Raw genomic sequence first — 18116 nt, 5'->3', positions numbered from 1 at the left:
AAAGACAATGAAAATCATATTCTGGCTTTTTTAAAATATATGTACCCATAAACAATAAAAAATTTCTTTTCTACAAGATTTTGTATGATGAAGCTGTTGGACAACAACAAACAAAGAAGAGCCAACTGTCCAGTGTGCAAAGCCACGATAACTAAAAGGTTTGACGTAATTATCACATAACTCTGTTTTTGTTTTTATTTTTACTGTAGTACATTATTTTCATCAAACATGTTTTTGAACAGGAGTCTACAGGAGAGTCCTGGCTTTCAGAGACTCATAGCAGGGTTGCAGGACATGATACAAGCATATGAACATGACACTGGCACAAACTGTAAGATACCATCACTAATCTAATCTTATCTGAAATGAAAATGTTTTACTTAAACTAATTCCATTGTTTCTTTTTGTGCAGACTTCACTGGAATGCCCCAAGCAAAACAACAGTCAGTGTAAGAATTCTGCCTTTCAAAATAACCATAACATTTATTCGCTCAGCTTTTCAACTCCCACCTACTTTTTGTATGTTTGTTTCCACAGTGATACAAATGCTGAGGGTATTACACATCCTCATGGTGTGATATCTGAAGATATTCCTGGCAATGATGCTGATGATATGGAAAATGGAGACAATGATGATCTTCCAAGGTCTTATTCTTCAACTGTAGCAGGTAAAATCATGAGATCTTTTGAGATGTGTATTTTTTTTTAGTAGCCCCTCAGCTTGCCAAAGAGGGTATTGTTGTCTGCATATCTGTCTGTCTGTCTGTCCATCTGCGACACATCTTGTAAACAATCTAACTCTGGGAAAAAAAACAGCTGGAACCTTAAAAAAAATTTTAACATACATACATACATACATCATGTGTAGAGCTTGGACAAGTTCAGAAATGGGTGATCTAGACCTATTTTGTGACCTACTTTTCCAAGGTCAAATGTCTGAAAACATCATAACTTCTGTACAAATGCTGAAGGTTCCTTCTGCATTTGTACAGGAGGGGGCGCTCTACTGTGTGTGGCCCCTCAGTGTACCCAGCGATTATGTGTGGATTTTGAGAAATAGGAGAATCTTGTCTCCTGGCGTTCAGGCAGTCCTGGCTTAGCAAATCGGACTGGGACAAGACCCTGTCAGTAAGCGGATTTGGGACCCCGATCTGTCTGGACCGATCCCCTGAAACCACAGAGAAAACCTCCTTATAATGGATTTTTTAAAAATCCGATATAACAAAAAAAGGTTAAAAGGCAATAACTGGTTAATCCTCCCATATCCATATAATGTACCAGAAAATGAATAACTGTTGACTTGAACACCCATGTCAAAGTAATAAATACTTATAAGACTCAGTCAAGAAATCTGGAATTGAACATCAAACTAACTGTAAAGAACTTAAGCAATTCTATTTGCTTTCATTCATTCATCTGTTAATTTATGAATTAATTTTAAAAAAATTGAGATCTTATTTTCCCTCAAAGTTAGTATTTCCACATGAGAAGCCTGATATTAGCCATTGGTGTTATCTATGCCAATACCATCTTGCCAAACTGGTTACACCGATTATACTCTACAGTGTGTATGTAAAGAGAAGTCAGTATCTAAGAAACCCCAGAGCAGAATTACAGCAGTAGTTGATGATACCTCAGATAAGAAGTTTCATCAACTACTGGTAATGTGTTTTCTCTCTGTTTCGATCTCTGTTTTGAAAGGGTCATTGTCATGTTTTTCAGCCCAGAATGGATTTGCAAGATTAATGGGACTCAGAGATACAAGTCCTTTGACAACAGAAAATGAGGGCCTGGACAGTGGTCTTGGGGAGGCTCCGCCAGCTTCAGAAAACAGAATGCGTAGCTCTACAGATGATCTGGAACAGAAACAAACAAGAGTCTCAGATGTTGTGGAAAAGCCAACATCAACACACAAAACACAAAGTAAACAAGACACGTCCACCCTTCAACTGTTAACACCAGCTGAGGTGGAAGAAACAAACCTCCTAGGAACTCATCAAGAAAAAAGAAGAAGAAAAAGAAGTCAGGGCCGGTAGAGATCTTTGAGCAGAGACAGAAGAAGAGTGTGGAGAAAGTTACTGAGTGGCTCATGACAGTTCCAACTGAGGAATGCCTTGAATTGGAGAAACTCACTGAAGACCCCTGTGATTCAGATGAATCGGACAGTTTTTCCTCTGCCTCAACAATAGATCTCAAGCAACATATTAACAACATGTCTTCAATGAGAGATGATCATGCTAAAGCCCTTGAAGAGCAGGTGTTTGGTGCTGTGTACAAACGTGAGCGAAAAAGGAACAGGACAGTCTCCTCAGCACCAACACACTACACTCCAATTAGAAACACAAGGCGTCCGTAAAGATTCTCCCAAAAAGGACAAGGAAAAACAATCTTATCCCTGATGACCTGTCTGAAGACAGAATTGAAAGTGACATGGAAAAGGAACAGCAAATAATAGAAGCGGAAGATAATATCAGCAGTGACATTTTTAAAGAAGCAGAACAGATGGTCACTGAGGGAGGCACACAAAGTGACAATAACAGTGAAGCTGAAGAAAAAGTGTCTAATATTAGACCACCTCAACCAGAAAGAAAATTAAAGAAAAGCCTGCGTAACGCTTTGCAGGAGGTTGACAGTGATTTAAAAAAGAAAGTCGAGGCAGAGTCAGAAAGTACTGAGCAAAAGAAAACCACTAAAAGGAAAGGTAAAAATGCAAAACTAACTAAAGCCAAGACTGTTCGAGTTGCCAAACCTCTTATTTTGGTTGAAGCTCAAAATGAAGAGAGCACTCCAGCAGAAGTCCCTAAAAGGTCAGAAGACGTTCAGGTTCATATTGAGAATTACCCAAGTAGCGAGGATCCAGAAACCCCTGTTCTAAGAAGTACTAGAAGAAGTAGAAGACTTCAGTGCTTTGCAGAGGAAGTTCAGGAAAATAAAAAGAAAGCACCAGCAAAGATAAAGGTAAAGGCATCACAAAAAGACAGCAGTGTGACAAATAAACCTGAGGAAACAAAAGGTGGAACAAAGGGTAAAATGGCCTCACCTAAACGTGGAAACCTGACTAAGACGATTAGCAAAAATGGATGCATTTATGATAAAGATTTAGAAGGAATTGAAAACATGGAGTGTTGTGAAAGCACACCATTATTGAAGCCAACAGAGTCTGTTCAGGAGTCAATCACTGAAGTCCCAAAGACAGAAAACCGGTCTGAGCTCGGCGCTGCTTGTTATGTGCCTGCGGTTCCAAGTTCCCCAAGTCCAATGAAAGCAGATGTGATTGATACTGTGCTGGAAAGTGACAGTCCAACTAATCCACTTCCAAACACTGCTCAGATGGAGATGTCAGCATGTGACATTAAATGTGCTGGAACAGAAATCGAAGAGGATAAGAATGACAGTAAGCTGGACACGGAGCAACTGCTTCAGAGCTTCAAAGCCACCAAAAGGAAATCTTTCCATCTCGGAGGACCAAGTGTGAAACGGAGCCGCAGGTTTGAGGAAGAAAATATGCATGGTATTGAAGTGGAGGAAGATCTGCCTCATGCTGAGTCTGGGGCTGAATTTGCAAAACAAAAGAACTGTAAAACAACAAACCTAGATGGAGCCTGGGACAATGAAAACTCATCTTCTAGTGATTTGATCCCCCCAACTAACTCACCTGGCCTGACAAGAAAAGCAGCTGTTGCAGAACTGGATCAAGTAGTTGCAGAAACCTCAACCCCAAATATTGTTGTTTCTATTGAAGACAGAGATGTTGACTGCCCTAGAAGTACAGATAGCTATGACCTCAGTCCTAACAAAGTGTCAAAATTAGAAATTGATAGCCCTCAGCTTTCTGTCAACCCTCAAATAGTAAATTCTGGGCTCCCCTTCATAGCCACTGATTTGTCTGGAAGTGGAAATGAGGCAGAAAAGTTGAATGAATGCTCAAGGTTTTCTCAGACCTCTGAGAGTCAGCTTCTGTGTCCCATGAGAGATGTTTGTGAAGTGGAGGAGATAAGAGACGATGTTTCACAGAGGAATTCCACTGCCTCCGGAAAATACTATCCTGGTAACACAGTGGAACTTTTCTCAAATGCAGAATCCTCTTTAACTCCAGATGGCCTTGTAACACCTGCTGTTCAGACCAGTAAATCCACTGGAGAGCTCAGCGGTCACTCTTCCATCAAAGGGAACCCAAGAAAAAGGAGTAGGGCGCAGAAGTTGGAGTCTTCATCAGAGTCTGATTCCAGCGGATCCAGAGAAGAATTACCAACTTTAGCCCAAATTTTTGAAACATCAGCTCGTTCCTGTTCTCTTAGAGGGGCTGATTGCGATAAAGTGGCTCCAGAGAAGCTAATAAATCTGTTACAGCTGATGCAGCAAAACCAGTGAGCCACCCACCTGCATGCTCAAGTCCAGACTTTGTTAATTCCAGCCAAGCATCTGTGGACTTGTTTGGCACACCAGATGAATGTAAGTCCTTTCTTCATAACTAAAATAGCACTTAGGTTGGGCAAGCAACCTATTGAGGTTTAGCAGTGTAATGAATCTTTTCTAGTCATTAATCCGCAAGGTGTACATGTGTGTTGTGATGTATTCCACCGTGTGCAGATCGAAAGCAATTTGAGTATTTTTTCACCTCAGGCGACGCTCCAGTAAATGACCCAAGCGTTTTCATGGAATCATCACAATTCTCAAGCGAAGTCCTTGTTACACAGGTAAGTACAATTATGTTTTTATAGGCATCCTTTTGTTTTTTCTATGCAGCCTCTGATTAGAAGATATGTAAATTATTGCATGAACAACCTTTTATTTTCCTGAGAGTGATAAAAATTGTTCATTAATTCATTAGACCTGAGTGTTTTAGCTTGGTTGCGTTGGCTTTTACTGATGCACCACCTTGTTTTCCCCTGTAGAGGGCAGCCACCCCATGTTCCCCAAACCAAACTGTCAGCTGCTGGATGACAGACTACCCCGCTCAGTAAAAAATGTCCCCCTCAGCAGCTTTCTAAATTGCATTTCATTTACGTTAGAGGAAATGCCGCCTAGGAGATGATTCTTGTTTTCTACCTCATCCATCTTCCAGCTCTCTCACTTTTATCTGTCGTCTGTATTTGACTGGGAGTTCAGATTTCATGCCCTGGGGTTTAGAAAGGGCCCGGGATTACACACATTTGAGCATGCAGAGCTTTGGTATTATTGTACTGTGTTAAAACATCTGTGAGTGTATGTGTATACCTGCCCAAGTTAATTTTGCTCCAGTTGATACATAATCAATGCACGCTGAAAGCTGAAAAGAAGGATAAACTTAACTCATTGAGGCAGTGAAACACATGCCTTTTTTTACACCTATACACATTAATCTGTTGCTCAGTCTAGTCATAAATTTAACTTAGCTATAGACATATCCTTCCTGAATTCCTTTGAAAACTTGCCCCAAATTAAAATGCTTCTCTCACCTCTAAAGTGTATATTCAGTAACATATTTATTGCTTCTCCTCCTCCGATGGATAGTTGTTACTGTTTTCATACATCATTGCACAATATCAAATGTACAGCCAGTATGTGTTTCTTTATTTGGTGTAGTAAACATTGCATTGCAGCATTTCAATTCCACTTATTCCCCGCTGTATATTATAAAACCGCATGACTCATTTGTAATTACAAGCTGTTCCATTTAGCTTTGTTTCTCCTCTCGCAGCAAAAGTTAGAAATGCAGAAGGAGCTGGTGAGGCTGGAGAAGCTGATGGCTCTGGTGTCAGAAGTGCTCCAGGAGAAAGAGAGCAGCCCAGAACACCACAGTAACCATCATAGCAGCAAAAGCACAGGTTTGGAGATAAGAAGTGTGTCTAGATTTGTTGCATGTTTCATCGTGTAATATATAATGTCCCTTCACTGGTTTTTATCCCACGTCGCCTGTGTTTATGTGGTTGTAGCTGTTTCTTGGGGGGTCCTTCTCTTTACTCTCTAGGAAAATTAGACATTTTCACATCAGTATAAATAACATCTTTTCCTTGAGTTTGTGAAAGAGATGGGTACATGGATAGGAGTTTAAAGGTATTCCTGCAAGAAAAGTTTACATTCAAATAAAAATAATGTATAAGAACACATCATTTTTGGACCTTTATTGTTATCGTATCTTTGTACAAAACTTTCATCTTAAAGGAAAACTTGCTTAAAAAGCCCTATGGAGACCAACTATAACCATTCCTCAAAGTCATTTTAGTTAGCTTTGGTAGCCTCTGCATTGATTTTACATTCATTTTGCACAGTTGGCATCCACAATGACTTAGTTTGAAAACCCCTGACAATAAAGGCTCTTTGAGAGGAACAAAGTCTGTTCCAATGCCATGGCTCAGGAGGTAGAGGAGGTCCAGTAACCGAAGGTTTGGCGAATCCCACTCTGTCCTAGTCATGTGCTGTTGTGTCCTTGGGCAAGACACTTCACCCACCTTGCCTCCAGTGTTGCTGCTCACCCTGGTGTGTGAAAGCGCTATATAAATCTAATCCATTACAGTGTTCTAATTTGATATTACATTTCTACCTTAACCCTTTCATGCATAGGCCACTCCAGTGGACAGTTCTTCTCCAGTTCTCTTGTATATTCATGGGTTTTGTTGATTTAGTTCCATATTAGCCAACACAGTGGACACTTACACACCATCCCTTACACTGACATTCAGACCATTACTGTAACTTTGCTGTTCTTGATAATCCTGATCTGCACTAACATGTTTAAGTGTAAATCAATTGTTATTTGTTAGACAAGAAGGTTTTTTTTGCATATTATCTCCATGAAGTGAGTAATTACTAGCATTAGAATATGTTAAAATGTGAGAAGACATCAGATTAGCAGCATTAAAAATGTTTTATTTCATTGTTTTCATATCACTTTCTGATATTGGGTTTTAAACATATGTTTCTTTACTTCAGAAATTAAATGCATGGATATTTTTGTAACTCCATACGAAAAAAAAAACTCGATCGCATTGTTTTTTTCATGCCTAAGGAGGAATAAAAACACTGAAGAAAAAAATCTTGACTAAGGTTCTCACAATTCATGCATGAAAGGGTTAAATATGGAAATGCATTTCAGTGACCTCAGCACCAGTCTTTATTTATTAGTTGAAGTTAGGGATAAAGTTAATGCTACTTTTGAGAACTACCTTAAACTTATAGTATAAAATTAAACAAATAAGACAGAAAATGGTGGTCAAGCAGGTAATAGACTGATCAACAATGATGGGAAAAAAAAAAAGCCGACTCTTATACCATAAAACACATACATCTGCCCACACCTTTGCATAACTACATACAAATGTTCTAGCAGTGTAAGTCAACCACCAGCTTTCTCCTTCCCTGCTGTTGCTGTCGATGTGTTTTATCCATAGTTTTCTCTGAGACAGAACTGAACTAACACTGTAGACAGTGCACAAAGAGAGAAGAGCAGAATGAACTGGAGTTGCTTCATTACCTCCGCCAAGGAGGTTATGTTTTTGCCAGGGTTTGTTTGTTTGTTTGTCTGTCCGTTAGTGTGCAACATAACTCAAAAAGTTATGGACAGATTTGGATGAAATTTTCAGGGTTTGTTGGAAATGGGATAAGGAAGAAATGATTAAATTTTGGTGGTGATCGGGGGTGGGGGGGCCCACAGGGGGGGCGCAGACCACAAAATTTCATCCAAATCTGTCCATAACTTTTTGAGTTATGTTGCACACTAATGGACAGACAAACAGACAGACAGACAAACAAACCCTGGCATAAACATAACCTCCTTGGCGTTGGGGGGCCCACGGGGGGGGGCCTCTGATCAGCCTTGGCGGAGGTCTGCGCTCTCCAAGTGCTTCTAGTTTTTATATTGTTCCATCAATGTTCATTGCATGAAGCTGCTATAGATTGGCTGGAGTTGAAAACTCACTGCTGAAAGGTTGATGTCCACATACCTCTACTTAAAAAAAAGAAATAAAAAATACAGACAGAGGACAGGTGTGGTAAGTAAACCACCACAAACACTAATAGAGGGTCAGAAGTGATGATTATTCAATGATTCTATATTGTTTTTTTAGGAAAATGTTACACACTTTGTTTTTCATAGTTATTCTGTTTCTCCAGGCTCAGACCTTCACAGACCTCTTCTTCCTGATACAGATGCAGACCAAGGTCCAGAAAGGTAAATCCATCTTGAGATTTGATATATTGAAATTTCTACCACTACTAAAATATTTACTCTGTACCATTTTTCGTGTAATGAACAGAATTGGGGGAAAAAAAAAAAAACACAAGGCCTAACCTGACTCTTAAAAACGCATCAAACCAAATAATATCTGCCTGAGTGAATTGCATTTCTCACCTTGATGGCTTGTATACATTGTTAATACATTTCAAACAGAGCCATATTTCAATACAGCTTACAAATTAAGCTAAACAATAAGTGAAGCAAGTGCCGTGTAATTGGTCTCTTTTAGTGTGTAACTGTAGGAGAAAGTTAGTGAGTGTCTATGCGGTGTTAGTCTTGTTCTCTCAGGGTGATGCATCTGGAGAGGACAGGCGGATAATCTCACTAATGAACCCAGAATCTGCTTATGCTGTGGAGAATAAAAAAGTCATTACAGACTGAATCTTATATGTCATTTAGAGCACTTAGAGGGAAACTTGTGGTGCCACAGTAATTTATCTCTACCGCTTGACTGAACCCCCCCCAACCTCTCGCCTCGCAGGGTTCTAAGTGCTATCCTTCAGGCAAGAGAGAAAGAAAGATGGAGAAAGAGACAGCAGATGAAAACACAGAAGGGCTTTGCAATGCGAGATATGAGTTTTAAATATAAAAGCCTATATTCCAAGAGGGCACTGGTGAAATTGGGAAGGATGGTTTGTAAAGGGAGTGTATGACAAGTTTTCAGTGGGCTCTTATCACTTTACTGCAGGTAATTTAAGTAAAGGCACGCTGCCAGTTGTCAGTATTACAGGAGTCTTTTAGCTGGATTGAGTTTTGAGAAATGAGTCCAAAAGAAACAAAGGAAGAGAACTTTCACAAACTTTATTCATTTTAGAATTCAAAAAGGTTGTAATCTGCTGATTACTAGGAGAAAAAGAGGTCTTATTGTAACTACAATATATAAGTTCTGTCTTCTTATGTAGTGAAAGAGCACAGTGAGCACCTTTTGCAGTCACGGTGATATAGTATATTTAAAATTAAACAATGACTGAGTATTTTTGTTAATATTGAGCTCAGGGACTCGTTGACATTTTAATGGATCGTCCCATTTTAGCCGACTAACTATAAGCAGAGATAAGACAGTTTGAGTTTGTGTCACTCTAGCAGTACTTTATGTCCACAGTGTGTGAATAAATCCTGTCCATTTAAGATATGTTTGACAGCCAAATAACCAGGCCTAAATTATAGTTTTCCCTTGATGTTTTGTATAATATTCTGTATCGCATTAGTTGAGACAGCAACGCCCCTTCTAAATGCAGATTTAAACTACTCTGTCTCATTGTATCTACTCTGCAATGATGACTGTGGGTATCTACCAGTGGGTAAGGGCCTCAGTTCCAAAATGAAGCAGATCTGGAAGTATATTAAAGTTGTAATATCACTGACAGCCACTGGGATTGACTGAAAAAAAGCCTTGGCTCCTATAGACATAGATTGACCTTCTATGTAAAAAGATATTTTCTTTCCATGAGGTTTTTCATTCTTATCTGGTGTTCGAGCTGTAATTATTTCCTTCACTGATTCAATTGAGTCAAATAGAAGGATTTGATGTCTGTGGTGTTTGGCTTTCATTGACAGATACTGTATATATAACCACTGACTAACCTGCCGAACTGGACTTTTAGCGTTTGTTTTATTTGCTAAAATGCATTTTTCCTAGCAGACAGTCCGACTAGTTGTAGTCAATATGTTCCACTAACAACAAGACTATAGTTACTTTGGTACATGCTAAGTTAGCACTTAGCATTAGCTCACTTATACTCCTCCGGCTTCCACAGTTGCAGGCATTCTGTCCAAATATGGTCCCTCTGGCTCCATAAAGCCAACATTGTGGCAGCCAAATCACAAAACTCCTGGCTTCACAAAGGTAGTTCGCAAACCAGTAGGTGACATCACAGTCCCTCTGTTCACCAAATGTATTGTTTGTGATATCTTTGTTTAACTGTTTTTGAACTCTACGTATAGTTCTGTGCAAAACTCTTAGGCCAACATTAGGTTTGTGGATTGAGTACATTTATAATGACTACACATAGGCGTTTTATGTCTCTGTATTAAGATGGAATATATACATATATATATTTGTGTGTGTGTGTGTGTATAAGTATGTATGGCATTAAAAACTTAAGTTTAAAGGAAAAAAACAGCTTCTATAAACTAAAGTGGTCATATTTAGTGACCTCCCTTTGTACTTAACATCTCTTTAACCCTTTAACCCCCGCATTAATCATGTGATGTTTTATACCAGGTTCCATTCAACACATGTCAGATGTTTCTAACTGTTTGTGCTGTTTCTTGTCATGGGGTCAGAGGTCACAGTAAATAATGACTTTAACCTTTAGAACCCATTTAGTTCAGATTTTTGTGTCTTTTCAGGCTGTGCACATATTTTGAATATTACCATGTCATAGAGAATGAGAAATAAATACTATTCTCGTTTCAACCCTGCAAAAACAACAAATCTAGTGGTGGCCTAAGACTTTTGCACAGTACTGTATGTTGTTTCAGCAGCACAAGAACAACAGCCTCTGGGGTAACAACTACACAATGAAAATGGCAAGTTTTGACAAAGACACTTTTTTTATGTGCCATTTTCTTTTGTGTACAATACCGTAGCTCACTTATCTAAATGTGAGTGTTCCACCAAAACACTTTCTCCTCCGATAGTATTTTTTCATGACAGTCTTGTCACATCCTTAGTGGGTTGTTTGACTAGTTTGTATGTCTTACTCCTGAATAATAGTGGGTAGTGCCAGACCTATCTTCTGTGCTGGCAAAATGTGGAGATAAGTCTGGCTTTGTGATATTTGTTTTTAACAACAGTCACTCATGCAAATACACAAAGATCAGAAATAGACTTAGCCTGTAATGCGGCTACTATTAATTTAACAAAATGCTTGATTGTTGTCAAGCACCTCAGGGAATTATTTGTTTACCCTATTTTCTCTCTCTTCATTCAGTGTTCTACAGAGTTTAACATAAAGCGTTCTTTTGCAGAAATAATGTTCCAGGTGCAGGACAGAACCCCAGAAGAGGACCATCTGATGGCAAAGTTGTCCCCAAGACCAGCGTGTCTAAGCACAGCGGTGTAGCAGAGACAGGTAAAGCAATAGTTTAGAATATTAATGCAGTTACATGCCACTTATCAAACATGTTGTGTGTAAGACCTGGATGAAAAATGTAAACATGCAACACAGGTGTCAAGAGTTACAACCAGAAGAGGAGGAGCAAAGATGTCCAAATGATAACCCAAGTTTCAGTTCACTCCTCCTTCTGTCATCTGAGCACATTTTGACTGAGATGATGATGAGATTTAAATAGCAAATCTAAGTATAGAAGTTATTTATTTCCTCCTAAATATGTTCTTGGGAGGAAACTGAGTTTTGTTTTAGATCACCGTCTGTTTACACTGATGTGAAATGTGTGTAACTGTGTGGGTTTTTTAATGCCTTTTTAACGTTAAAATTGTTTTCAACCTTTTCTATTACAAATGAAACCCATGTCTTACAAATTACAGGGTTTTCTCCAGATAAAGTGAAAATGCTTGTTTGATATAGACCAAAGAACAATTAAAATGATCATTTACCATCATGTACAGATGATGGTAAATCAGGGGTTTTCAAATCCTGGTCCTCGAGGGCCAGTATCCTGCATGTTTTAGATGTATTCCTCTTCCAACACACCTGATTCAAATAATAAGCCTATCATCAAGCTCTGCAGAAGCCTGATAATGACCATCAGGTGTGCTGGAAGAGGAAAATATCTAAAACATGCAGGATACCAGCCCTCGGGGACCAGGATTGGACACCCCTGTGGTAAATGAATGTACAGCAGGGGTCACCAACCCTGGTCCTCGAGAGCTACTATCCTGCATGTTTTAGATGTTTCTATTTACCAGCACACCTGCACATCATTATCAGGCTTCTGCAGAGCTTGATGATAGGCTTATCATTTGAATCAGGTGTGCTGAAAGAGGGATATATCTAAAACATGCGGGATAGTAGATTTCAAGGACCAGGGTTGGTGACCCCTGATGAACAGAGTATGTACCATCATATACATAATACAGAGACTGAGAAATGCATATGTGTGGTAATTATAACTATTAAACCATCAAACCTAATATTGACCGAGGACTGTTGCATAGTATAGTATATATTTGCTGTTTTATATTCATCCATTTTGACTTACAGGGCTCGTACGAGTCCTTGAAATCCTTGAAAATGCTTGAATTTCAATGTTGTGTTTTCAAGATCTGAAAAGTGCTTGAAATTTAGTTGAAGTGTTTGAAAGTACAGTTATAACTGTGATGTAATTAATTTATTTATTTTTAATGTTAACTCTGCCAGGTTAGATGGGAAGCAAAGCTACTTACAGAGAGGTGATACATTTTGAAAAATAAATCTTTATGTCAAAAAACAAAATTAGCGGGTGTTCTCAGGTCGACTCCAGCTGCATTTTTATCTTAATCTTTGTCTTGGTGCGAGTGTGCCTGAAGAACGCCAAGTGCCTTCTCTTTTTTCGGATAAACTTGGTGCTCTCCTTTAATTTCTAAACTTTTTGTGATTATGAAATATAATTTTAGATGTTTATAGCATAATACAATGTGCATCATTGTGATAAAAAGTAAATACAATAATAATGTATTCTTGTAGATACCTTGAAAATTGTGTACAAATCCTGGACTTGTAGCTGTCAAAATAATCATAATCACAATTTTATATTTCTGTCAAATAAGCAAGAGGTTGTATTTGCTTCTTTTCTAACCAAGGGATGATTCAGTTTCCTCTTTTCCTCTCTGTGATGCTCCATTCACATAGAGTTAAATGTAAAAGATCCTGGAGCCTTGAAGATGATCACTTCAAGTACATCAGCCAAAACATTGAAGGCCTGTGTCTCACCATCAGATGGGCAAGAAGACAAAGAAAATGATACTCCCCAAAGAGACAGGAGTAAAGCCAAGATGGTGCTTGTGTCATCTGGACTAGGGCCCAATGAGCAGGTTCACACTTTTAATCCATGCATCTGTTAACTGGTCTATTATTGGGTCATACACTAACTAATCAGATATTTTCCGTCCACAGATAATGGTGAAAAAGTTTGCCAAGAGAGTCGGGTCCCGTGTGGTTTCCCAGGTGACACCAGAGGTCACTCATATCGTAATGCACACAGGTACGCCTGCTAACATGTAAACATATGTGTATACGGTAGTTTCTGCATGTGTAAGTTTATTTTTGCATTAATAGCTTTTGTGTGACAACGTTATTACCAGAGTTAACCTTCAAAGACCTAAACAACTGCCGTAAATCAAAAGTGTCTAAAGATTTAAAATATTTATTAACTTTTGAACCACGAATCCTATCAGTACATTGAAATAATTTAGGTAAAATGTCATTTTTTAGGTTTTCAGCAGCATTAAACATGTTTTTTATGTTCATAGGCTTCGTAGTTAACATGTAAACACCATCATCTTCTGCAATATTTACTCACCGATAAAACCCATGTGTTTGGCACGACAGTGGTTGTAGCAGGGTTCGTACGGGTGCTTGAAATCCTTGAAAATGCTTGAATTTTAATGTGTTTTCAATATCTGAAAAGTGCTTGAATTTCAGGTTAAGTTCTTGAAAGTTCTTGCAATTATAACCCTGTGATGTGATTTGTTTATTTATTTTTGATAATTTACCTCTGCCAGGCTAGATGCTAAGTCAAAGCTGCTTACAGAGAGGTGATACAATTTGAAAAGTAAAACTTTATGTCAAAAAAGAAAATTAGCGGGTGCTCTCAGGTCAACTCTAGGTAAATTTTTATCTTAATCTTTAGCTCAGTGTGAGTGTGACTGAAGAACTCCAAGTGGCTTCGCTTTTTTTCTGGCTAAAACTTTTTGTTCTCCTTTAATTTCTAAATTTTTGCTATTATGAAACATAATTTTAGATGTTTATAGCATAACTCAGTGTACATCATTGTGATAAAAAGTGAAAAAAATAATAATCATGAGTATATGTATTACCGTAGATTGTATTTTACCCCAGCAATAAGGTGCTGGAAAATTTTGAAAATAACCCTTTAAAATGGTTGAAAAGTGCTTGAATTTGACCTTGAAAAAAGTGTATGAACCCATTTCTAGACACTTGTTTTTATGTACACTTAATGTTATATTTTAGACTTAAACTTAGACAGACTTTATTGATCCACAAGGGAAATTGCTTGGTCACAATAGCTCAGTTTGCATACAAAACATGCTTGAAAAACACTAGCAAAAAAAAAGAAAAAAAAAAAGAAGAAAAGTAAGTGTGAAGAGATAAAAGCAATAAATAATATAAATAGAATACACTAATAAAGGAGGAGAAAAATACTAGATTTGTATATGTACAGATCTATAGGAAATGGAAGTAAATATACACTGTACACACAAAAAAAATAGCTGAAAAAGACGGTTTTTCTTTCATTTATTTCTTGGAACAGGATAGGAAATGTTCGAGTGTTCAAATGTTACAGGAACATCCATTTGGAGGTCACCACAAAAAGAGTTCTAGGCCTTTAATGGTTAAGACCCGACTGTTCTGTGTCTCATTGTAACTGAATTGAACCACTGGACTTTAATTAATGGTTCAAAATTGGCCCGATGCAGAATAGAGTAATTAAATGGGCTCTTCAAGTCCCACTTTGGATCTTTCTAGGTTGGTTGTTCAGCATTTATATAAGTAAGAACATTTTCATTTCCAGAAGTACATTTTTTTTTTTCCGTGTAGTTGCGGGTTGTTTTGTGCGTCCTCTGAAGCGCTTCTTAGAGATAAGCTCTCTGTTTCTCTCTCACCCACACACGTTCTCCTCCATTCATCCGCTTGTTGCTAATTACCCACTCTGATAGATTATTTTTAATTTCAAAGCTTGCTGTCTCCAAAGCACTATATTAACTGTCACCGTTTAAGACGCCTTTTTAATGGCAGCTGTTTCCTCGGTAACCGAAAAATGGGAACGCTGGGCCTCTTGATCTCAGTGGTTAAAGGTTGCGCAGGAGCAGGAAATGTCCCACTCTAACCATTTGCAGAAAACGTTTTGAAATCATCAAACAAACACATGTCCTTTGGGATGCATAAACAACACTCTCTTGATTCTTGTTCGGAATACAAATCCATAGATAATCACGAGGACATTTAACATCTCACCCTGCCCTTTAACCATCCATTTCATCTGGGAAGAGATTGACTGTTTTTGTGATGCCAGACACATCCTGTATAGTTCTTCAAACTCTTACTTTGGACCCAAAGGAGTTAAATCTGGTAAAGGTCAAATACACAACTATGTTACTATGAATGCTTGTAAATTCAGTATTTTCTCCATGTTCTGCTACTTATTTGTGATGCACATAGACGTACACAAGGTTATCTGTGAGTAAAAATAAATGGTGGGTACCTGTTTTAAGTAAGTAACTGTTTCAAGCTTTTCTACAGTGATTTTCGTCCTCTGACCTCACACACAGGAAGTAATTAACAACTTTGATTTCTGCCAGAATTCGTCTTCCCTTCCACTACATACAGCTCTGGGGAAAAAAAATAAGAGACCACTGCAAAATTATCCCTTTCTCTGATTTTACCATTTCCATGTATGTATTTGAATAAACTGAACATTTTTGTTTTATTCTCTAAACTACCGACAACATTTCTCCCAAATTCCAAATAAAGATATTATTTAGAGCATGTATTTGCAGAACATGACACATGGTCAAAATAAGAAAAAGATGCAGTGTTTTCAGACCTCGAATAATGCGAAGAAAAGCAGTTCATATTCATTTCTAAACAACACAATACTAATGTTTTAACTTGGGAAAAGTTCAGACGTCAATATTTTGTGGAATAATCCTGATTTTCAATGACAGCTTACACGTGTCTTGTCTCTCCATTGTTGCTGGATGACTTTATGCAGCTCCTGGCAGAGAAATTCAAGAAGCTCTGCGATGTTCAGTGGCTTGTGTCCATCTTCCTCCAGAAGTTTTCACAGTGGGTTCAGGTCTGGAGATTGGGCTGGACATTACAGGGTCTTCATCTGGTGGTCCATCATCCACACCTTTATGGACCTAGCTGAGACCAGGAGCATTGTCCTGATAGAAAAACCAGTCAGAGTTTGGGAACATTGTCAGAGCAGAAGTCCAGTAGTTTTCAATAGTTACTTTTTGATTCCAGTTACTTTTGTGGCACTAATAGCACTGTTTTTGTCTATTGTAAGAAGATAATGATGGCTACAGTAGTGGTGTTTATACTTCTCCTTCTTGAATAAGACATGGATCAGGTGTTTATTCAGTAGAATAAGGTGTGCTTGTGTTGGAATTCAACAAACACAGGAATGGAATGGCTGCCATACATGCAGACATGCTGATTTCACAGGAAATTGCAGTGGTCTCTTAATTTTTTCCAGAGCTGTATAATCAACCAAGTGGAAAGTTCTACCTTGCCACTTGAAACAACAAAAAACAACTTCTGAGCTGCTAATCTATTCCCTCAAAATCGCAAATTTAAAGAAGATTTGGTTTGTACAATAAGACAGACCTGCTTGGTTCTTCATGGGATTATTTTTTGAGACTATTTAGTCATTTTAATACCAGGGATCTCCTCTCCATAAGCCAATGTTTCACCCAAACAAGTTCTCCACAGTATTTTTTTTTTTGCAAAGGCACTGTTTCTGCATCCTTGGCTTTGAGTCACTCAAGACAATACAAAAAGCCCTAGAGTTTTTAACCCTTTTGCAGAATAGTAACGGTGCTAAAACATAGTGCGGCGAGAAAGTGTGTCTGTACAAGATCATCAGACCACCACTGTCTTTGTTTAACCCCAAAAGTTATTCAGTAAATTTACATGACATAAGTACGTTAAAACGTTTCTGAAGTTTTTGATAAATGTCGTTCCAGTATCATAATAATGCCACATAAAAGTATAGTCATGAGAAATAGAGAACATACCCTGCTTGAATTCTATGGTTTAACATATCCGGTCAAAATAAAAAGTCACCTGGTCTTTATGAGGTTCTAAAATTATTCAAGTCTAAACTCAACTGCAAAATAATACACAACAAATTTCACTTAACCATTTTGTATTTTGAAAAAATAAAGCCAAAATGGAGACGCGTTGTGAGATAAATTAAGTCCAGTTGCCTGTAGAAGCATCTTTAGCAGCTCTAACTATAAGTAATCATTTTCTGTATGACTTTATCTCTGTCGCTGACATCCTTGTGGAGGAATATTGACCCACTCTCCCTTAAAATGATGCTTGATTTCATTGATGTATGCAGGCATTTGTACATGTACGGCTCCCTCAAGGGCCTACCACAGGATTTAAAAAAAAAAAAAAAATGTCCCGATTAGTGCTGACACTAATGGCGAATTTTCTAACGGCTAACATATTTTTTGAGTAGCCAACTAATCTAAACAACTAATTTAAAAAAAAATCCATTGTTTATTTTGTTGTGTCCATTTTAGCAGACTGGGGGGGTGAAACTTAAGATGCTTATAAGACAGGGCTTTACTTAGGTTTACTTCTTACCCATAGTTATCGACGTTGACTTCTGGTATTTGATACCAAATTTCAGTACCTAAGGAATAAATGTGATCACTGTCAGTCCACTCAAACATTACTTTTATTTTTATTAATGATGTAATAAATATGAAAAAAAAAATTGTATGAAGCTACTTTGAGTGTAAAAACATGCTAAACTAGTTAAGGTGTTCTGTAATGTGTAATTTTAGAAAACAGTGAAGAAAAGAAGAACTGGTATTGGCAGTTTGTGTGTCTGCTGTAGAACTTCTCATATGTGTTCCTTGTCTTTCGTCTGCCAGATGAACAACTGGTATGTGAGCGCACACTGAAGTACTTCCTTGGCATCGCAGGCAGGAAGTGGGTGGTGAGCTTCCAGTGTAAGTCTGACTCACTTTGTT

General features: G+C 38.0%; 1 protein-coding gene across 1 annotated transcript in view; it reads left to right on the top strand.

Annotated features, from left to right (window-relative positions):
* The window catches only part of LOC115439656 (breast cancer type 1 susceptibility protein homolog), a 36016-nt gene that overhangs the window by 1968 nt on the left and 15932 nt on the right, over window positions 1–18116 (top strand). The window contains 15 exon segments of the mRNA XM_030163524.1: window positions 78–158; window positions 243–331; window positions 413–449; window positions 538–668; window positions 1723–1889; window positions 1892–2344; window positions 2347–4294; window positions 4297–4452; window positions 4624–4697; window positions 5681–5807; window positions 8092–8149; window positions 11189–11292; window positions 13012–13193; window positions 13276–13363; window positions 18018–18095. Coding sequence (XP_030019384.1) covers window positions 78–158; window positions 243–331; window positions 413–449; window positions 538–668; window positions 1723–1889; window positions 1892–2344; window positions 2347–4294; window positions 4297–4452; window positions 4624–4697; window positions 5681–5807; window positions 8092–8149; window positions 11189–11292; window positions 13012–13193; window positions 13276–13363; window positions 18018–18095 — 3773 coding nt within the window.

The sequence above is a fragment of the Sphaeramia orbicularis genome, chromosome 19 (genome assembly GCF_902148855.1).
Source record: "Sphaeramia orbicularis chromosome 19, fSphaOr1.1, whole genome shotgun sequence".
In the NCBI taxonomy this organism is placed as follows: domain Eukaryota; kingdom Metazoa; phylum Chordata; class Actinopteri; order Kurtiformes; family Apogonidae; genus Sphaeramia; species Sphaeramia orbicularis.
The sequence above is the reverse complement of the archived record's forward strand: the minus strand, read 5'-3'. Positions and strand labels throughout refer to the sequence as shown.